The sequence below is a fragment of the Mchenga conophoros genome, linkage group LG12 (genome assembly GCF_057382185.1).
Source record: "Mchenga conophoros isolate Kocher_MC1m ecotype Shallow Benthic linkage group LG12, M_conophoros_male_GT1.1, whole genome shotgun sequence".
Classification (NCBI taxonomy): Eukaryota; Metazoa; Chordata; class Actinopteri; order Cichliformes; family Cichlidae; genus Mchenga; species Mchenga conophoros.
The window spans coordinates 19,834,801-19,857,135 of record NC_140537.1 but is presented as its reverse complement, the minus strand read 5'-3'; the positions used below and the strand labels follow the sequence as shown (position 1 = coordinate 19,857,135).

At 39.4% G+C, this 22,335-nt stretch overlaps 2 protein-coding genes across 3 annotated transcripts; both read left to right on the top strand.

Annotated features, from left to right (window-relative positions):
- Positions 1 to 140: 140 nt before the first annotated feature.
- On the top strand, positions 141 to 12,524 carry gal3st1a (galactose-3-O-sulfotransferase 1a). The gene is made up of 3 exons (XM_085294288.1): positions 141 to 1,494; positions 8,981 to 9,131; positions 9,390 to 12,524. Exons 2-3 carry the CDS (start codon positions 9,004 to 9,006, stop codon positions 10,531 to 10,533), a joined length of 1,272 nt encoding a protein of 423 aa, XP_085150414.1. The 5' UTR covers positions 141 to 1,494; positions 8,981 to 9,003; the 3' UTR covers positions 10,534 to 12,524.
- A 579-nt stretch (positions 12,525 to 13,103) lies between these two features.
- Positions 13,104 to 22,279, top strand: lztr1 (leucine zipper like post translational regulator 1). Of its 2 annotated transcripts, XM_085294285.1 has the most exons (20): positions 13,104 to 13,403; positions 13,508 to 13,704; positions 13,792 to 13,854; positions 13,937 to 13,993; positions 14,376 to 14,455; positions 14,547 to 14,655; positions 15,411 to 15,494; positions 15,578 to 15,635; positions 15,743 to 15,882; positions 15,969 to 16,170; positions 16,618 to 16,728; positions 16,824 to 16,916; positions 17,376 to 17,471; positions 18,467 to 18,650; positions 18,747 to 18,916; positions 19,449 to 19,732; positions 19,988 to 20,137; positions 20,751 to 20,856; positions 20,970 to 21,050; positions 21,487 to 22,279. In XM_085294285.1, the coding sequence occupies exons 2-20, from the start codon at positions 13,553 to 13,555 to the stop codon at positions 21,601 to 21,603; spliced, it is 2,337 nt and encodes a 778-aa protein (XP_085150411.1). In that variant the 5' UTR covers positions 13,104 to 13,403; positions 13,508 to 13,552; the 3' UTR covers positions 21,604 to 22,279. The 2 variants fall into 2 exon arrangements, with proteins under 2 accessions (XP_085150411.1, XP_085150410.1); XM_085294284.1 differs by having other exon boundaries at positions 13,104 to 13,704.
- The last annotated feature ends 56 nt before the right edge of the window (positions 22,280 to 22,335 follow it).

Sequence of the window (22,335 nt, the reverse complement as noted above, 5' to 3'; positions counted from 1 at the left end):
TTCTCTTAGTCTTGGCGCCATATTGAAAAATGATTATTTATCCTTGAGGCTGTAGCTTTAGGGCAGCTGTTTCTTTTTAAAGCTGTGCATGGATCAGACAAGATGGCAAAAGGTCAGAATATAATCTGTAACGCACGGCTTAAGATTTCACATCTGCAGAGGCTCAGGTCATGCTGCTGCTGTCGGTTGAACCTCTTTGCTGATTGGTTAACACTTAAGTAGTGGGTGGTAATGACGAAGAACCACAAGACCAAAGCACCATCTCAGAGGGCAAAGGCTACACCCATCATACCCCTCCGCTCCTTGGTTTCCTCACACAGTTTGACACTCGCTGCAGCCTCTCATCCCTTGCCTAGGACCCAAATCTACATTCCTCACAAGCCCACCCAGTTCAAGTCTCAGCCTAGCACTCTGTTTGCCTACAGGCAGAACCACTCCCCGCTGAACAAAAACGGTGTTGTGCCTGAGCTTGATGAATGTGGGTTGACCAGCACAGCTCAAGTCTGCCTTCCAAGAACCGAGAAATCAGTTTAGAGGAAGATGGAGTTCATGTGTAGTGTGGTTTTGTTTTTTTTGGGCGGTATCTTGACAGCGTATTGCAGTATCTGTACACAAAGCCAGATAGACTTGTCGCTCCAGTAATGTTCACTTTCTGCTGAAATGGTTGCCTAGGATGGCAGTTTCACATCAGAAGGTACCGTGTGGTATAACTTGTATGTAGAGTTAAAATATCGATAGCCTTTAGTTAATGAATTGCAGATAAAGATAAGGGAGATTTAAAAGATCAATCCTTTGTAAATACAAGCTGGAAAAACTTATGTGCAGGTTTGTTGTGAAATATCAAATATCTGATCTGTGGTGTAAAATTTAACAACACATACTCGGCAGCCTTGATCAACTAGTACACTCGGTCTTTGTGCTCTGGATTTCTACATTTGTTTCTCTTATGCTGTTTTCTACCCCTCATATCAGCTTGCAGCTCAGACTCCAGTGTCTACACTCAATGGTCTTTTGTATGTAGACACTGAATAGGCACTGTACAGTCTCACTCCTCCCTCACCAGTTCAACCTCCCTCCCTCTCACCCCTCCTCTTTTACGCTTCCTAGCAAGTGCTTGTCCCTTGACACAATTACTGACGTCACAGGTGGCTTGATGAGCTTCCCTGCAGTGCTTTGTTCAGCGTGATCAGTTTTGGAATCAAGTTGAGGGAGGAGGCAGCTGGCTGCCTGAAAGCATCAGGTGTGCGTACAGAGGCGGAGAGAAAGAAGAGAAGAGGAACCGTAATCAGATGAATGAGCTGCGCTGCACAGGACATGTGATAGGACAGCAGGACCGTGCTGGGTCAATAGTGGCATGTTTTTGTCTGAATCAAGATACAAGGACAGCCGTTAGAGGGAGATGAACTTGTATTCACTTTTTGGGAACTGGGCGGACTAAACGATTGTCAATAAATTACCATTACCACTAGTTTGTCTTTGGACTTGCGCATAAGGGTAAGAATTTCTTCTCCGCTCTTTTCACAATAATCTTTTAGTAAATCTCAATTCTAAGCATGTTGTACTTTTCCAACACCTTTTCTCCAGTGTTTTTGCACGAAATGCAGCGATTCAACTAAATCTAGTAATTGTTACCCTTAATGTTTACTCTTAAAACAATGTTATGCTCTTTCTTTTCAATTCCTTCTCATATAAATGGGGGAGAGAGAAAAAACAAACTTTGTAGTCCAGCTATGCAAAGCTTAAGAGCCATGATAGATGAGGAAACATTCAGGAAAGTAAGTGAAATAATGCTAATGTTGATCCTACCCAGGGATGCATTTTTGATAAATCAAACTTTAGTGAAAATCTAAACATTACCCTCACAACGGCGTTTTTATTTATCCAGGCTAGTGTTTTGATATTATTGTGGGAAATGTTTTCACTGCACCTTTGCAGGCGAACAATCTATTCCCAACTTCAAACACAGTTACTTTTCTCTGCATGGACTTTTTGCTAGATCTGCTCTAAACCTCATTCGAAAGTTGGCCTCAGTCCAAAAGAAGCAATGACGTACTTCACAGTCAGGATTCTCTAAAGCAGCAAAAACACTGTCAGATTCAGTTCAGCACAGACAAACGCACACTGCCATGTGTGACTTACTATAATGACTAGGGATGGGTATCGTTTAGGTTTTATCCGATACCGGTGCCAAATCGGTACTTTTGAAACTGTGCCGGTGCTCAAACCGGTGCTTAAAGAATGGAGAACACAAAATTGGTTCAAAAACCTCTCATGTTCAGCTGTTTTTCGTAAAAAGATAACAATGTTAGCCTTTTCTGCAGCTATGGGGCATATATGGTATCACTCTTGGCTGGAAGCAGTGCTTAAACAATGGAAAAAACACAAACTTTGTCCTAAAACTCTCATGTTTAACTGTTTTCCACTTTTTCTTTGGTCATTTTAGCCTTTTTGGCCAGGGTGAAGGGAGTATCTGCCATCAAACAAGAGGACAGCCGCATGTAGCTATGATGATGTTTGCTAGTTCACCTTACATGCATTAATATAATAACGTGGTTAGCCTACTCAACGTAAATTACACACGAACAACATTAAGCTACTCACGCAGAGAAGAACGGCTGCTGCTGCCATCATCCGTCATCATTTCTGCTACACTGGCAGGGCTAGGGGCCAGGACTCTCCTCTTCGTGTTTTTGGGGGATGTTGCATAACAGGCAACCCACCCGCAGTAGATGTGCTCGGTGTGAGGTCTCACAGCAAGCTATCAAATACGGCGCATTTCTCGGCTTTTAAAAAAACGCTATGCGTCGCCAGGTGTTTCATCGGATTTGAGGTGTTACCTCCTTTGACAGTATCACAGTATCAGCTTAAAGCACTTGTTGCAGGCTGCTGAGTTTGCATCTTTTGCTGTGAAGTACAGCCAGACTTTTGACCGCTTTGCCTTGGACATTTTTAATCTGTAGCTCTGCTCTAAAAGAACGTACGTACCTGGACCCACCTACTATCCTCGGAAACGTAAAATGATTGGCTAGAGGTGTATCACAGCTCAGGGAAAAAAAAGCACCGAAATGTGCGCTGCTTTTCGGTCTGGTTACTACCGTTTATGTCAGAACCGACACCGGTACCCATCCCTAATAATGACTAAAAGAAAAAATATTTAAGGAGTTATGCTTTGATCAGAAAAGGAGGGGACGCAGATGATCATTTTCTAATGGAAACCTAATTTAAAGCTGTTATTAGAATGGTCACTGTAATAGGTTTATCTTTCTACATTATACATAAAAATATAATTTTTAGCAACTTTTGTGTATGCTGTTACTTCACGAAGACAAAATTATTGTGTGGGATGGTGTTTAATTGACGCCATGATGGTAGAGGAACCAGTAATCCAAGAATGTAAACAGCAACTGAAACAGAGTTGCACAGTGATGACATGTTTATGAAGCAGCAGCAGCACATAACAGGCAATTTAGTTCTGTCACAACACAGAGCTGTCCTATGCTGGCAAAATGCCTCCCTGTGTCACTGACTGGAACATTTACAGGCCAGGCCATAACACTCCTACAACTCCGAAACATTCGAGAATCTCTCCAGTTGGAGAGCTCCAAACATTCTGGAATGCTTCTGTCCGTAAGGAGGTCAGCTCTGTATAATTCATATATACAACTGTTACCAAAAGTACATGTACTTCTTGTAAGTCCTTGTACTTCTATATTTCTAATTCTTCTCCTGCTCTCTTTCACTATAAGTCTGAAAAGTCCTCCCCACACACATACACACTCACACTCTTTATTAATTTTGTGCTCACTCACATATCTTGAGACCAGTGTTGGGTAAGTTACTTTAAAAAAGTAATTAATTACTAATTACTTAATCAATATTGTATTTAAAATACTTATCTAATTACTGTATCTGAAAAGTAACTTAATTACTCAATAAGTAATTTAACTAAATACTTCTTAAAATCCCTATAAACCTTGAGTGGACAAACAATAGAAATGAAACTCTTTAAATAATAAATAATTTTTTTTAAAGATGGAGACTCTACAGTACGCAGCGGTAGCATCTCTTCCACAATGTAGCCTGTAATTATTTTTTAAGCTCACCTTCAGACCCATTTGACTAAACTACAAAACTGTACAAAACCTTTTGAGGATTGGGGGTGGAAAGGGGTAGTTTAATTTGGTAATTTTCTCTCTAAGCGATCTTATTCCACTAGTGGTTGACAAGTTGATACCAAAGAATACTATGTTTTGCTAAGCTGTCGTTAATTTTTAATTAAAAGAATGTATATGCATTGGGTTCACACTGGTTCAGATAATGTTACAAATTCCAGGTGGTGAGTTTCAACTCGTTACTTATGTAGCTGAGTGAGCAGATGGCTCGCCTTATCGCAGTCTGCAGGAGGGAATGCAATATCACTTTCCGTGTTGATGCATTATTTATTTCACAGGAAGCTGAGAAACAAATATGTTGTTTTGTCATTCCTCATACAGTTCAAATTCTTTCTGTTTAAAATATTCATTAGATACAATTACATTATATACAGTATGTAGTATGTTACCGCTTATTCACACTCAACTTGGAAAAGGTGGAAATACTTTGCTGCTTATGTATTTGAACAAGCTGGACCAAATTGTGAAACTACATTCACTGACTTCATTGGAGCATTTTGAAAGATTGTACTTATTGATCTGTACCTACCTGCTCTTCGACAGGTCTCTGTTGAAAAAGAGATCTTAATCTCAGTGAAACTCTGTCTAAATAAACTAGACAGCCAAGGTTAACTATGTAAGTGTAACCTTTCCCTGTGGGTTCATATTCTTTAGCACCTTAAATTATAGGCCACACTATAGCACTGCTGTCCATGTAAAATTACTGGTTTGTAAACCTGCTATTAGTGAGCTTCTTTAATTTTTTTTTTAAACCAAAATAGCTGTTGTTCCTGCCCTCTGTCAGAGTGTTCCCACTGAGCAATACATGTACCAAAACCACCGTTAAAGCTACGCATTCAGTGCTTCCTTTCCTAAATGACAAATGCAACTTTCACCTGCCTTTGTGGTGCATTTTTCTTTTCACTTTGCTTTTGTGTGCACTTCTGCACACACAACCGAACAAAGATTATAGTCCCTGTAATCAAATTACAATTAAATAACCAAGAAACTATCTAAATCAATCATTTCAAGTGTTCTTGTTATGCTGTGTCAGCGACACACCCGCTGAGGAACAAATTCTGCTTGGTGATTCTGTTTTGAGACGTGAAGCTAGAGAAACCAGCAACCATAGATAATTGTCTTACAGGGTCCAGAGCAGGCAACACTGAGGGAACCCTAAAACTCCTGGCTAAAGATAAACATAAATTTGTAAAATTATAATTCACATCAACAGTAAAGACACTTGGTTAAGTCAATCGAAGGTCACTAAAATTAATATTAAATCAGTGTGTAACTTTGCCAAAAGAATATCGAACTCTGCAGCTTTCTCTGGTCCCCATTCGCACCAGTAGTGACGTGTTTAGCTGCATGTTTTTCTTAATTTGCCTTCTGTCTGAGTGGTGTCAAAAATAATTATGTATGTTTTACAGATAACTGGGAAACTTTCTAGGGCAAACCTGGTCTTAAGACAGATGACACACATCCCACTTTGGATAAACCAGCTCTCATTTTTATGAATCTGGCCAAATTGATTAAACTCCCCAAAACATGACTATCCAGAGTTGAGACCAGGAAGCAAAGTTGCAGGCTTACATTTCTCTCTGCAGCTTCTTTCTTACAAACATAAAAAAAAAAATCACAGGAGTACCAATATATCACATACAACTGTACCAAAGAGTAAAACAGTGAGATATGAGATTAATGCATGTTCTAACTCCCTGTTAGAACATGCATTAATCATTTGTCAACAAACTGATTCACCATGCCCTACAGAAACCTGGTTACAGCAGGATGATTATGTTAGTTTAAATGAATCAGCACCCCTGAGTTATACTAACTGTATAATAACTTTTTATTTGTTGTTATCTATCATCCACCTGAACCTTACTCGGAGTTTCCATCTGATTACTCAGGCTTTTTATCTGATTTAGTGCTCAAATAAAATATTTATTGTGAGTGATTTTAACATACATGTAGATACTGAAGACGAAAGCCTCTGGATGGCATTTTTAAACTTAACCTCTGACTACCTTCTCTCAAAATGTAAAAGAACCCATCCACCACTTTAACCACACTCTAGGTCTTCTTCTAACTTATTCTACAGAAACTGAACATTTAACAATATTTCCCCAAAACCCTCTATTGTCGGATATTTTCCAACATTTAAATTTACAATAAAGGATCACACAGAATTGGGGAATACATTTCATTACAGTACATGTCTTTTTGAAGGTGCTGTAACCAGAGATGGGCAGTAACGCGTTACTTACAAGTACTTACAAGTAACGCGTTGCTCGTTTTCAAGTAACGAGTAAAGTCAGGGATTACTATTGCAAAAACGGTAATTAGATTACCATTACTTTCCCGTAGGAACGCTGCGTTACTAAAACCGTGATTTTTTTGCGAGAATGTCTCATGACAGTGACGTAAGCAAGTGCGAGTTTGTGACAACAGCTGTGTGCAGATCAACAATGGATAACATATCAAGTGCGGGAGAGAGTATGAGCATGCAGCGTTTAAAGTGTGGAAGTACTGACCTTACTTTGAGTTTGATTCCATAAAAAGTGACAAAAACATTAATGTCCGTTGTGCGTGGGAAGAAAACTTCTTTTTACAGCGAAAAAAACCCCTAAACATCCAAGCAAGCACCGAGTGCGCTGCGAGGTAATGGGAAATTCACAGAGAAATTCGCGGATTCTTCCACTGACCGCTGTGGCACACCTGCACCAGGGTAAACCTCCGCCTACCCAACTCCTGCTTTACAGGTGAAAATAGAGCAACAGGACCGCTAGTCTTTGACTTTATTTATTTTCTTCTGTGTTTTACTTGCATCTATTTGAAAGACTGAGTGTAAACGCACAAAAAAAAAAAAATGTATGTGCTGGAATGTGCACAAAATAGGTTTGAATATTAAACAAATTTCTTCCAGTCAGAGAATGTTGCATATAATCAAATTTTTGCTTGATGCATAAAGTTAAAAGATTAAAACTAATAAAAGTTTTAAAAAGGGACCTTTCCATTTGATTACATTTTGTATGATGGATTATGTAGAAAAAGTAGAATTGGGCTGAAAGATCTATCGCTTTATCACCTCTTCAGGTTGTAAATCGTGTTTTAAAAAAGTAACTAAGTAATTAATTACTTTTGAAAATAAGCAATCAGTAAAGTAACGGGATTACTTTTTGGGGGAAGTAATCAGTAATTTGTTACTGATTACTTTTTTCAAGTAACTTGACCAACACTGGTTGTAACTAACTTTATAGATATAATTCCCCCAGTTTTATCTTCTTCAGTGCCTTGTGCCAGCAGAGTGCAGAGCAGGTACCTGAACTTTAATCTCACAGAATTGATTATCTTGTTAATGATTTTACATCTTTAATGCATTTGAATCTGTCAGAGCTCTGTTGAGTCAAGCATTCTTTTAATCTTAACTACTTCATGAATTTCTTTGCAAATAAAATCCATCCATTCTTTCACTTGGCAAATTCAGGGTCACAGGGGTGCTGGAGCCTGTCCCAGCTACCGTAGGATGAGAGGTGTTTGTTGCAGGGTTAACACAAAGAGACAGACAACCATTTGCATTCACATTCAAATCTATGGGAAAGTACCCTGAGGTAACTCATACAGACACGGGGAGAACATGCAAACTCCACACAGAAAGGCAGAAGATGGTGGAACCCAGGACCTTCTCACCATGAGGCAACAGGGCTAACCACCCTGCTATTGTGCTGCCTAAAAATTTATCCATTAGAGAAAAAAATACTCATGACCATTTTAAAAACATTACATTGTGTACAGCTTCTTTCAATACCATTGATATTTATCTAGAGTCTTTTTCTCCAGTTGATCTTTCTGGGTTAAGTCCAGCTCATCACAGTACTGAAACAGCATTAGTGAAAGTTCCAAATGATCTTCTTATGGCCTCTGATAGTGGACTTGCCATGCTGGATCTCAGAGCAACATTAGATACTGTTGATCATAATATTTTATTACAGCAATCAGAGCATGTTGTCATTACTGTTGACCAAAAATATTTTTTACAGTGATTAGAGCATGCCATAGGCATTAAAGGCCCTGCGCTGCAGTGGTTTGAATCATATCTAGCTAACAGACTCCACTTTTTTAATGTAAATTTAGAGTCCTCTTACACACTAAGGCTAATTATGGAGTTCCACAGGGTTTTGTATTAGTTCCAGTTATGTTTATGCATGCTTCCCTTAGGCAGTATCAATAGAAGACATAGCATACATTTTCACTGCTATGCAGATGATACCCAACTTTATCTATCCATGATGCTGTATTGTACAATGCGCAAAAAATCTTATATAGATGGTTAGACGTTTTCTAACTAGATGCTTACTCTGGATGGCATTACCTTGGTCTCCAGTAACGCTGTGAGGAATCTTGGAGTTGTTTTTGAACAGAATATGTAGCTCAATGTGCATATTAAACAAATATGTAGACGCTTTCTCCCATTTGCACAATATCTCTCAAATTAAAAATATCCTGTCCTGTGGTGATGAGAAACAAGTTGATTATTACTATAGACTACTGTCATTATTTTAATTGCAATTTTAATTGTAATTAATTATTATTAGGGTGTCTTAAAAACTCCCTGAAAAGCCTTCAGTTGATCCAAAATGCTGCAGCAGGAGTATTGACCGGGTTTAGAAAGAGAGAGCATATTTCTCCTTTACTGGATTCTCTTGATTGGCTCCTTGTCAAATCCAGAATCGAATGATCCTACAAGATTTTGAATAATCAGGCCCCATTTCATCTTACAGACCTCATATTATGAGGATGAAGAAGAGATTTGTTCTGCGTTTCAGGTGAGCTGTTCTTCTGCTGGACCATGACTGGCAAGCAAAGAATCCAATGGAGGTCCATGTGCAAAAGCCTGGTCCTGGGTACATTCCTGACAAGCTGCATGATCTTTGTTTACTGCCTCTCCACTTCACAGGTCCACTTCAGTCTGCCTGAGTAAGATGGTGTGGATGTGTTCTGTAGAAACCCTCATGTAAAATTTGCATTTGTCTGCAAGGAATATATTTCACATTCAATTATTTAAGTATTTAAAAAATGCAAAACTGAAGTTTTTTTTAAAAACAAATATTTTCTTTCTAGTTTCTCAAGTGCGATGGGTTGATGCTTTTGTTTATTTTGTGTCACATCATTTAGAGATAATTTCCACAAAACCCCATATGTCTTTATAGTTTGTTCTCCTTTTCATCTATGTAGGGTTCCGGTGCCTTATTCCTGCGCCCACCGTCCAACACAGTCCCACCCCAAACCAACCATCAACAATTCAGACACTGCCTACACCTGTGCTCCTAAAGTTGATATCATGTTCATGAAGACCCACAAAACAGCCAGCAGCACCTTCCTTAACATCCTTTTCCGATTTGGAGAGAAACACCAGCTCAAATTTGCTTTTCCCGAAAGCAGAAATGACTTCTTCTACCCATCTCTTTTCCAGCGCTCCCAGGTTAAAGACTACAGACCGGGAATGTGTTTCAATATTATTTGTAATCACATGCGCTTCAATGCACCTGAAGTGTCCAAGTTGCTGCCTGTGGACACATCCTACATCACCATTCTGCGAGACCCTGCAGAGCTTTTTGAATCCTCCTTCCACTACTTTGGCCGCCTGGTGCCTTTTACTTGGAAGATACCAGGTGACGACAAGCTGACTGAGTTCCTACGTGATCCCCACAAGTACTTTGATCCAGAGAGTTTCAACTCTTACTACCTCAAGAATCTGCTGTTTTTTGACTTTGGACTGGACAACTCTCTGGATATGAATGATCCGCGAGTGGAAGAAGGAATCAAATTCATCAGTGACCGTTTTCAGCTGGTCATGTTAGTGGAACACTTTGAGGAATCACTCATCCTGCTAAAGGATGCCCTCTGCTGGGAGATGGATGATTTGCTCTTCTTTAAGCTCAATATCCGTAAGGGATCCACTGTGTCTAAATTTACTCCTGAGCTGAGAGCTAGAGCCCTTGAGTGGAATGCTATTGATTGGAAGCTATACCAGCATTTTAATCAAACTTTCTGGAAGAAAGTAGATGCGTACGGGCGGAAGCGTATGGCTGCGGATGTGGCAGAGCTCAAGAAGAGGAACAAAGAGATGACATCTATCTGCATTGAGGGTGGCCATGCTGTAGAAGCTGGCAGCATCCAAGAGACAGACATGCAGCCCTGGCAGCCAATCGGAGAGAAGTCTATCATGGGCTATAATTTAAAAAAGAATATAGACAAAGCACATCGGAAGCTGTGTCGCAAGATGTTAATGCCTGAGATTCAGTACTTAACAGAGCTTGGGGTGAACCTTTGGATTACCAAGTTGTGGGGCCATGTCCGAGATATAATTAACTGGTAACTGAGTGTGTGAGCACCAGAGGCCAATTTAAATCTGAAACACTGTATTAAGAATTACTGCATGGCTGATAGAATGGGAGGTTAATGACGTATCATATTTCCTGTCTCTTTGCCTGTTTGAATTGTACATCATTGTGCACTGTGATGTACATCATGAGAGCTTATGAAAAAAAAAAGTTATGCTCTACAAATACTGAATCAGTTTACTGCATGCAGCCGAGGCTTAGTATTCTCCACTATGAGTCCATTTAATTGTTCTTACTCCCAGATGTCAGCTTGTTCTAATGGAGCACTTGACGTAACTATGAAGTTCACAATGACGTTCTAAAGCATGTTGATGGATTGATAAGAAATATTTATTTACATCCCTGAGAAACTTCTGAGCATTTTGAAAACATGGCAGGAATATCAGTTGGTTTGAAGTAAATGAAGTCTTTGATGTTCACCTGAAAAAGTCAAAACATTTCACTGACTGATTCCCCACTAAGGACTGAAATATATGTGAAAATATGCAACAAATCTGTGGAGGACAAAATCAGTCATGATGTTAAAAAGTATGTGAGTATCTCTCTCTCTCTCTTATTTATATATATGTATGTATGTATGTATATACATATGTACGTATGTATGTCTGTATGTACATACGTACGTACGTATGTATATATACACGTATGTATGTATATATACATATGTGTGTGTGTGTGTGTGTGTGTGTGTGTGTGTGTGTGTGTGTGTATGTATATTTTTTAAACGAATGGCATTAGCTATCAGTCTACTTGAGAGTCCTATCACTACAAATTCTAAATCAAATCATCATTAATGTTATCAACTATAAACGTGTTTCTCCATGTCTGTCATGTAATATGTTTAATAAATAACAACAGAAGAATCTATAAATGAAAGAGCCAGTAAAAATGATGTAATTAGCAGTAAAAATACCTTAATTTTATAGGATAAATGTTGCATTTTCTTCATGTGAGAACTTTACTGTTCCGTTTTTGTTTGCTGCTTAAATCTCAATGATAATCAACAATAATGTGTTGCTCTTGCCAGTTGTTTTGGGAGGTAAAGTGACAATGTGATGTGACTTGTGTAGAGAGCAGGAAAATAACCTAAAACATGTGTCTGTCAAGTAAGGTCCTACCTAAATGTACAATGACCAAGAGTGTCAAACACCACTCGGATGTCTACACGGCCTTATTATCAGAACCACTCATAAGAAATGCAATTTCATTTCATTAATTTATGTTTGTAAATTCACCTATAATATTTAGTCAGTATTTCTTTCCATTCGGTATTGCTTATTCTTAGTGTTTTGTATTATTAATGATTTGATTTTAACTAATGTGCAATTTCCTGATTTTGTCCTCCATACAATAATCCATTGTTACTAGCAATATATGATAAGCTAAGTCTCAGAATAAAATGAAATGTAATATTGTTTATTTAAAACAACCATTTAATTTTGTTGAATGCCCTGGGATTATTCTGAATGAATGTACACGACGGCTCAACTTCTCTGAAAATAAATGAGAAATATATGTTCCTAAAAATGGTGGGTTAAGATAAATGGCCATATTGTATCAGCCTATGGATGGGTGAATAACATTTCACAAGTTTCCTGTTAAAATGAGCATTTGGTGCCGATAATGCCTCAAAATTGTAGTGGTTCCAAACGGACCTAATAAAGCATTTATTTTGAAGATCAGTGTTAGAAGATTGTAATTAAATCCAATGCTATTTGCTGTTGTAAAATAAAAAATAAAACATGAAAAGTTCAATGAGGATGGTTATGTTTTTAACAAAAACTGCATGATCACAATACTTTTTCATTGCTTGGAGATGTCCTTAACATTTGTGCTAAGACAGTTATAGACTTAGAAACACTGTTAAGTCTACGGTTTTACATATCAGGATGTACTGTAATGGAAAAAAATATGTAACCCTTGACAGGAATTAAAATTTGACAAATAAAACCTGAAATGAACGACATTTGACATATTACACTGTGCCATTATTGATAATTAAAAGATTACACCTTTCATTTCTGACTTCATTGGAATTGAGATTTCTCTGCTCGGTGTGTCCAACCCAACAGACAAGGAAAAATCAAACACAGAGGGGATTTTGTCTGACTCCTGCTTGTCAGTTTGGTGAGCCACTGGGGCACCTGACTCAAACAGGCCATCCTCCACAAAACCCTCATTTATAAAGTTATCTAACCTCTGTTTCAGTGCAGATAGCTAACAACAGAGAACCACTTACTGCTTCAGAGATAAAGAGTGAAAGTGGACACTATATCCTTGTTTTTAACATAAAACTCATTGCAGCAATGAGTGACTGCAGCTTTTTTAGTTTCCTTATTTTCTTTCTTTGCTTAACGTGCTTTAAAATCTTTAATTTCAAAGACTCTTTAACACATTCCAGCTTTGAAGACGGTGCTAAATCTATGACAGGTTTTTAGAGTAGGACTCCAAAGTGTAAATTAACGTTAATACCTATAGTGTTTCATACTACTCAAGATTACAGGACTGAAAGCACTTTGACTCCGCCTTTTTAATATTACAGGAAGTGAAGTACCCGCAACATACAGGGTTGTGGGGGGCGTGGATTTACCACTGCTTTTGATTTCTTGGTGTTGTTTTTTTGTCTGTGTAATATCATGACATCGTAGGTATCGAACCGGTTGGCCAGATGTTTTAACGCAACGTTAGCGTTGTTCGTTAACTTGTCGTTTTCTTCTTCATGTTGCTAGTTTTGGGGCGTAGCACTAGCTAGAGGCTAGCTAGCTAGCCAGGTTTAGCTGAGCTTTTTTGTAGCTAACAGTTCTCTGAAGGACAACAGCCTTAATCTTTAACAAAGAGGACTTGGGTAAGAGTAGTACCAATGTCACTCCAGATTTACATGTAGTGACAGAAGTATTAGCACTTATCCTGGGGTATTAACAGCGTCGTTAACCGTTCACGTCCCTGCAGATGAGTGGCCCTGAAATCTGATTGAGCCGGGGAGTTAGCAAAAACATGTCCTGTAAGTCAACTAAAGTGGCTCCGAGTGTTGATTTCGACCACAGCTGCTCTGACAGCGTGGAATATTTGACACTTAATTTCGGCCCATTTGAGACTGTTCATCGCTGGAGAAGACTCCCTCCGTGCGATGAGTTTGTTGGTGCAAGGTAAGGTGTGGACAGCTGAGCAGCAGCAGCATCTTCACTCAAACTGAATACCTGTGGTTTTACTGAACTTCATGCGGCTTCACGCAGGCGCAGCAAGCACACTGTGGTGGCTTACAGAGATGCAATATATGTGTTCGGGGGAGATAATGGGTAAGGGCTACAAGACTTCTGCAGACATTTTTCAGATATATGTGTTATTATATGTATGTGAGAATTCTGTGTCACCCAACAGCAAAAACATGCTGAATGATCTGCTTCGCTTTGATGTGAAGGACTGTTCCTGGTGTCGGTAAGGCTATAGCCTCACAGCCGCAGTTGGTTTGATTTTACTTCGTTGCAATACATATCACAATCCACGGAATAACCCAGATTAACACACATTTATGACTGATGACTGAATGTAGTGTAAAGCGCTTTGGGGTCCATAGGGACTAAGTAAAGCGCTATACAAATATAGGCCATTTACATTTTAAGACCATCATAGTGTGCATGCAGTGAGTATCAGAACAAGGAGCACTAAAAAGTAATCATAAAGATCAGTTTATTTCCACAGTGGACACTTTTCGAAAGTATTACAATACAAGACACCAAATCAGCCAGAGTATATATAAAACATACACAATCTTAACCATATAATAAAATAAAAGTTGACACATGTCTATAATTCACAGAGCTTTCACCACTGGAACGCCACCTGCCCCCAGATACCACCACTCAGCTGTGGTCTATGGCAGCAGCATGTTTGTATTTGGTAAATCCTTCATTATCTATAAAAATCCTTCATTTTATCCATTTTAAACTCTGGTGGCATTTCTGTAATGTTCAAATTTGATATTTTCTAGGGGGCTACACTGGAGACATTTACTCAAATTCAAACCTGAAAAATAAAAATGACCTTTTTGAGTACAAGTTTGCTACAGGACAGTGGACTGAATGGAAAGTGGAGGGAAGGTAATGTATTAACTCGTTTCTTTTTAATAATGACCAAACATTGTTATTGTGTGCCATGATATTATTGTATCTTGCCTCCGTGGTTCCCACCCATAATACTTTAGGGTTAGGGGTGTCGAACTCCTGGCCTCGAGGGCCGGTGTCCTGCAGGTTTTAGATCTCACCCTGGGTCAACACATCTGAATCAAATGATTAGTTCATTACCAGGCCTCTGGAGAACTTCAAGACATGTTGAGGAGGTCATTTAGCCATTTAAATCAGCTGTGTTGGCTCAAGGACACATCTAAAACTTCCAGGACACCGATCCTCGAGGCCTGGGGTTCAACACCCATGCTTTAGGTTGTCTGGAGGATAAAATATGTTGGAAAAACTGTGGGCTGGTTTCGCATGTGCCTTTATGTTTACTGGCTAAACTAAAACTTTGGAGGACCTCACACTGTGCACAGTTGCCTTCTACTATGTCCTAGCATGACAGCCCCCCCAACTCCAAAATCCTCTATTCTTCGCAAAATTGCTGATAAAAGTTAAGCCCACCTCCTTCAAAAATTAATTTAAGGTTCAAATTAATCCCATAGTATCTCTAATCCTCAGTCTTGCAGTCTGCTTAGTTTAATCCAGGACAAGCAAAATCTACAACTGTTTTAAGTCTTTGCAAGGCCCTTTGAGGTACAGAGGCAAATAAAAATTTAGTCTGGGACTATACTTAAGTGTTGTCATTTGAAACTAGTCCTAAAAATCCTGCATCTCTGTTCCAGCTTGCCAGTGGCCAGATCTGCACATGGGGCCACAGTCTACAGTGATAAACTCTGGATATTTGCCGGTTATGATGGAAATGCCAGGTATGTATGAATTTTTTATTTCATTTTCTGCAGATGTATTTGTTTTTGTGCATAACCTTGGTGACTATTTCGCCCACGTATAGGTTGAACGACATGTGGACCATCAGTCTGCAGGACCGAGAGCACGCGTGCTGGGAAGAGGCATGTTTCATTCATTTTCACAACAAAAGAGAACAACATTTAAAGTTAAAGACTCAGAAACTCTTGGTCATTGTTCATGTCTGTCTTTCTGTCTTTGTGTCCATCAGATCGATCAGAGTGGTGAAATTCCCCCGTCTTGCTGCAACTTCCCTGTCGCCGTATGCAGGGACAAGATGTTTGTGTTTTCTGGACAGAGTGGAGCCAAAATTACTAACAACCTCTTTCAGTTTGAGTTCCAAGGCCACATGTAAGCAGCACCCTTTTTTATATCATTCAGCTACTTATACTATATTTACCAGCATTACCCGACACTCATAACTCCCATGTTCTCAGGTGGACACGTATACCAACCGAACATTTGCTGCGTGGCTCTCCTCCACCTCCGCAGAGGCGCTATGGACACACTATGGTTGCCTTTGACCGGCACCTGTATGTATTTGGAGGTGCTGCTGACAACACCCTGCCCAATGAGCTGCACTGCTATGATGTTGACTCTCAGACCTGGGAGGTGATCCAACCCAGCCATGACAGTGAGGTATGAAAAAATTTGGAAAATGTTCATTGTGTTTGTGATATCATTCATTTGTTGACACAAAGAACTATGTTAGTAGATATGGAGGTGGATGAATGATATCACAAATATTATTTATTAGGACAGTAAATTATTAAACGAGAACACTTTGTTCCTGTACGCTCCATTCCTATCTATTGTACTATTTCTTAATGTAATGCAAACACAATATGTTTGGAAAAGCTGTTGAGTGATGAGCCATTTTGAGTTTACTTACTTTACATTCTTCGTTGCTGTAGACAGTCTGCATTTTGTTGCAGAAATTTGTGCAAGACAATTTATATTATTGTAAATCATAGTGGTATGGTGTTCCTTTTGTGTCACCCCAGATAGGAATATAAAACACATGTAGGTGAATTTTACAGATATGCAATTAAACTCTTATCTTTTTTTGTTTTTGTTTTTTCTCAGATGCCCAGTGGGAGGCTCTTCCATGCTGCTGCTGTGATTCTGGATGCCATGTACATCTTTGGCGGGACTGTGGACAACAATGTCCGCAGTGGGGAGATGTACAGATTCCAGGTTGGTGTCAAATCACCTCATTGCTGAGATATACTACCATAGTTAAAAAGTCTGTCCTGCCTTAAGATTGATTGCTAAAACTTTCACTTTTGTAGTTTTCATGCTACCCAAAGTGTACCCTCCATGAGGATTATGGCAAACTGTGGGAGAACCGTCAGTTCTGTGATGTGGAGTTTATTCTGGGCGAGGTGAGTTTTCATTGCTGTAAAACTGGAAGCCAAGCCTCTAAACTGCTGATTAAAGCGTCAAGGTGAGGTGCCGGTTTAACTACATGGGTTGAGTAGGTTACCAGTATGCTCTGAGGTTGTTGCATGGGCCTAGGTTCAAATCTGTCCCAGACACCTTTGCTGCATGGCTTCCCCCTGCCCTCTTCCCCAGCTTTCTCAACTGTCTTCTTGTAATAAAAATGGTGAATGGCCTGTATTTGTATAGCGCTTTACTAGTCCCTAATGACCCCAAAGCGCTTTACATATCCAGTCATCCACCCATTCACACACTGGTGATGGCAAGCTACATAAAGGCTCACAAACCCAAAGGCAATTCTTGAAATTCATGGTGACTCGCACATGATTTGCCAAACTTGTTTTTTTTTTGTTGTTGTTGTTTTTTTCCACTTGTCTGACTTGACATTGTTGTCTTGTTTGCAGAGTGAAGAGAGAGTCTTGGGGCATATCGCCATAGTGACTGCAAGATGTCAGTGGTTGCGGAAGAAAATCCTGCAGGCTCGAGATAGGCAGCGACAGGTTAGGACAATGCACCAAGTGCATCTCCTCTGACACATACAAGACTGTCAGTGATCTCAGAAGATATTTATAAATATGAAAAATCAGGCTGATTATGTAACTCTGTAACCTATTCCACATCTTGGAAATCAGAAACACGGTGAAATGGTGACACAACTTCAAGCACCTGTGTCACAATTCAAATATTAAATGGCAGAAAGGTTTAGAATTGAATCCACATCCTCCAACCTGCACTCTTCAAGCTGTGCGGCATCATGAAATGAAACACCTTTTTAAAAAAATTTTTTAAAACAATGAACACCGCAGGAGAGGAAACAATTAGTCGTGATCACATCATGATTGGTTGGTTTCCATCTCCACTGAAATAGGTTAGAGTGGCGATATTGTCATAAAGAAAGAGTAATGATTTGGTAATTATCTGTAATAAAAGGCTAGTGTTTGGTATTTGTCCAACAATAGTGTTGAAGGGGAAAATCAAGGAGTTATTGCTCGTATTTTTTCAGACACTCATATTTATAGAAAATTAACTCAGTCCAGACTTAATGCGCAAAGTGAAGCTGCAAATGTAATCATTTTAGTTCATTTTCAGCTCATCCGCCATGGCGAGGCGTCTGTCGTCGGTCCACAGTTCACAAGAATATCTAGTCCTACAGTATTCGTCAGAACTGAATCAAATTTAAAGGTTGACCTAGTTGGGTCTTCACCCAAATTGTGCGCAAAGTCAAGGTCCCCATTTTAGTAACCCGTGAAATGTAATGGACTGGATGATGAGCTACATTCTCTAAATTTCAGTTTTATGAAAAGTCAGTGAGGCTTTCACTACAGAAAAGGTGCGGCAGCATAAATATTGCACATTTAATGCTTTAATGAACATATTTATCTAAGCTTGTAGGTCTGAGGCATCAAGATATATAATATAAGCATTTGTAAGAGTAATGGGTCACTGGTGTATTCACTGAGCCAGAATGATAATTGCATACTTTACTGCCTTACAGAAGACAAAACAGGAGAGCAGTGAGGATGAAGGAGCAGCTGGAGGCTCAAAAGATATGCCAGCAGGCAACAGGCCATCGGGCACACAGCCGCTGCTGGAGGTATCCATCAGAGAAGCGGAGGCTCAGCCTTTTGAAGTCTTAATGCAGTTTCTCTACACAGACAAGATCCAGTACCCTCGCAGAGGTACCACTCTGCTCATGCTTCTCACATTTGGTTGTTACCAGTCTTGCTGCAAAAGAGAGGGAAAATGTTTATTCGTGTGTGTATCTGTCTACACAGGTCATGTGCAGGATGTTCTCCTGATTATGGATGTGTACAAACTGGCCCTTAGCTTTAAGCTTTCCCGGCTGGAGCAGCTCTGTGTGCAGTACATTGAAGCATCAGTCGACCTGCAGAATGTTCTCAGTGTCTGTGAAAATGCCAACAAACTGCAGCTCGACCAGCTCAAGGTACGTCCAGATTAAATGTTAACAGCTCAAAAGCGTCTTATACTGACCTCTAGTGGTTAAAGTTTCTTAATTTCACTGCTTTTCAAACTGTTGGGCTGGAACATGGACGACCATGGTAAAAAGATGGAGTGAGGCCAAGTTAAATGAATATGACTCTAGTCTGGAAAATAAACAAACAAGAGTTTACGGATGCTGTCCTGCTAACATTTTGTTCATTAAAACTCAAAAAAAGTTGTTTCTGATTGTTTAAAACTTATATATCTTCCAAATTGAGTTGATTGGTTCAGCTCCCCGTCACTACCAGATCTACTGCCCATTTGCGCATGTGCGAAGGTAACTCTACTTGGACAAACTGCCCGAAATGCGTTGACAGAAACACTTCAGGGATTTTGAGTCATTCTGCGCTCCAGATGCGTTAAATTTTTTTTTTTCCGCGTTAGTCGTGATGCCGGCTTGATTTGCGTTAACGCTTTAATTTTGACAGTACTAGCTATTATGACACTAATACCAACATCTTTTTTTCTTTCTTCAGGAACATTGCCTTAATTTTGTGGTTAAGGAGTCACACTTTAACCAGGTTATCATGACGAAAGAGTTCGAGCATCTCTCCACTCCCCTGATAGTGGAGATTGTGCGACGAAAGCAGCAGCCTCCTCCTAGGGTGTACTCTGACCAGCCTGTGGACATCGGGACCTCCCTGGTGCAGGACATGAAGGCCTACCTGGAGGGAAGCGGCTTTGAGTTTTGTGACATTATTCTGCTGTTAGATGGTCACCCACGGCCTGCACACAAAGCCATACTAGCAGCTCGGTCCAGGTAGATCAGCGTAGATTTTATGGATGGGTTATTTTGTTTTTGTTTTGTATTTTTGGTACCTTACTTAAGCTGAATTTGATTTAATGTGGATTTTATGCTCCTGTGCCGATAGTTGACTCTAGGTCTACTACTACTAGATCTACTCTAGAGTAGATTTGATTGCTTTCTGTAATGGCTTGATGTTGTATCACAGTTGGTCATGGTCCATTTCAGCTTAATGGTGTGACTTATCCTTTTGATACTGTTACTCCTCAGTTACTTTGAGGCAATGTTCCGCTCCTTCATGCCCGTGGACGGTCAAGTAAATATATCCATTGGTGAGATGGTCCCGAGTAAGCAGGCCTTTGAGTCGATGCTGCGTTATATCTACTATGGTGACGTGAACATGCCTCCAGAGGATTCCCTGTATCCTTTTCAATTGTAGAGTTTTTTGGGGTTTTTTTTTTTTACTTTAACATTTCTGCAAATATAAATAAAAATGAAATGAGTAAAGATAGCCTAGATAATAATAATGATTAATTAATTAATTTCTGTCTAAAAACAGACCTCAATACTTTTCTTCTGTTCAGGTCCTTAAAAAACACAACATATTCCTACAGAGACATTTGTATCGAGTACAGTTTGTATCACTAACAGTAAAACTGCTGGCTCGTCACAAAAGAACTCAATATTTAACATAAAAAAGGTGTGAACTTTTTATCTGTAAGTTAGAAGATGGTGATGTTTAAGTTAAGAGTTAGTGTTGGTTAATGTTTATAAATGGTTTATAAGTAGATAAGTTCAGGGACACAATGAAATAATTCATAAATATGTCAATGCCAGAAACAAAATAGGGCCTAAAATGTTTCTGTTATGGAGTTGTTAAATTTGCAGTTTCATATAGTGAGTTTCTAAATCACACTGAAGCTTTTTCGAAAATTAAGCCACATGGGTTGTCAAAGCACCCGGCCTTACTTTTTGGTTAATGTGAGTTTCATTGCGGTAAACTTGGTTTACATCCTTGACCCTGGATTAACAGCTATCTGTTTGCTGCACCATATTACTATGGGTTTTCTAACAACAGGCTGCAGGCTTACTGCAAGCAGAATCTCGAGATGAACGTCACTGTGGAGAATGTCTTGCAGGTATTGTGCTTTCTCCCAGGGGGAGCAGTGACCTAATTGGACAGTGCAGTCCCTCACTTTTGTACAAAATAAATCATTTCTTCACTCACTTCTCTCTCGCTATCCTCTCTCAGATTCTTGAGGCAGCTGATAAGACCCAGGCTCTGGACATGAAGAAGCACTGTCTCCACATTATTGTCCACCAGTTCATCAAGGTGGGTGGGCTTGTATCCGAAGCCCTGGGGGTTTGCTGCCCACTCACTGCAGCTGAGCTAACCCTCTAGTCCCCTCTTCTTTGCGGGAGACTGACACCTTTGGCCTCTTAGTGGATCACCCTCCATCTTCTGCGTGAAGAGGAGACTGTTTACAGGCTGGCCGGCTGTACAAGCACCTCATCACATTGCGATGAGGTGTCGCTCTGATTATTGTTTGTTATCCAAAGGAACAAAGAAGCACTCAGTTTTCACTTTACTTCACTGGAGTGTTAGCTCTGCTGTATTTCTGTTAAGCTTTTATCTTCTTTTTATCTTTTATCTTCATTTTGTTGTGCATGAGCAATCAAGTGCTGCTTATTCCCCATTTTTGACTCATTGTCTTATCTTAATTTGCTGTTCTTTTTTTCATTTTTTTTGTTCTCCTCCCCTCCCAAAGGTATCCAAGCTCCCCAACCTGAGGTCTCTCAGCCAGCTGCTGTTGTTGGACATCATTGAGTCGCTAGCCACACACATATCAGACAAACAGTGTGCCGAGATGTGCTCCGATATTTAGGACGGCTCTTTTCTACTCTTGCAGAAGCCATACATCCCTGCTCCACCTAATCATTCCTTGCATGTGTCATACCCCATTCAACTGATGCCTTTTATCCACACTGTATCGAGTTGCTATTGTTGTTGTTGTTGTTGTTGTTTGTCCCTCTGCATCTCAGCGAGGAATGAAATCAGTGAAGGAACCAGATTGTACCTAGAATTGTTAAATAGTGTAAAATTATCTTTTCATGTATAACTCTGCTTTTATTTATTTTGTACAGACAGACCTTTTTTGCAAAGAGATTATTCTGCTCACTGTTGCTTTGGCTTTTTTTTTTTTTGATAAATATACAGGTTACTGTATATTTTCACAAGTGTGACAATAGAAATGGATTCAATTTCATCAGATGTATCATCTCAATAAACCATCACATCTATTAAAGTCAAATGGGTTATTTATCTAAATCTCTATTCATTTAAGTTGGTATTATTTACATATGTCTTTTGTGGTAAAGAATCCAAATCATATGAAAATAATTATAATATATCTCTGTGTTAAGTACTGTTGCTGGCACATGTCTTTGTGATAATTCTTACCATTAACAAAATCTGTGTATCCTACAATACTGAACTTAGTATTTAGTGATATTATTCTGTTATCATGCACTTGAAGCCTTAATAAATCTCTTACAGAATGAGTCATGTGTTCTGTGCCTGTGCTCTGATTCACCAGTATACCAACGTGATTGAAGTT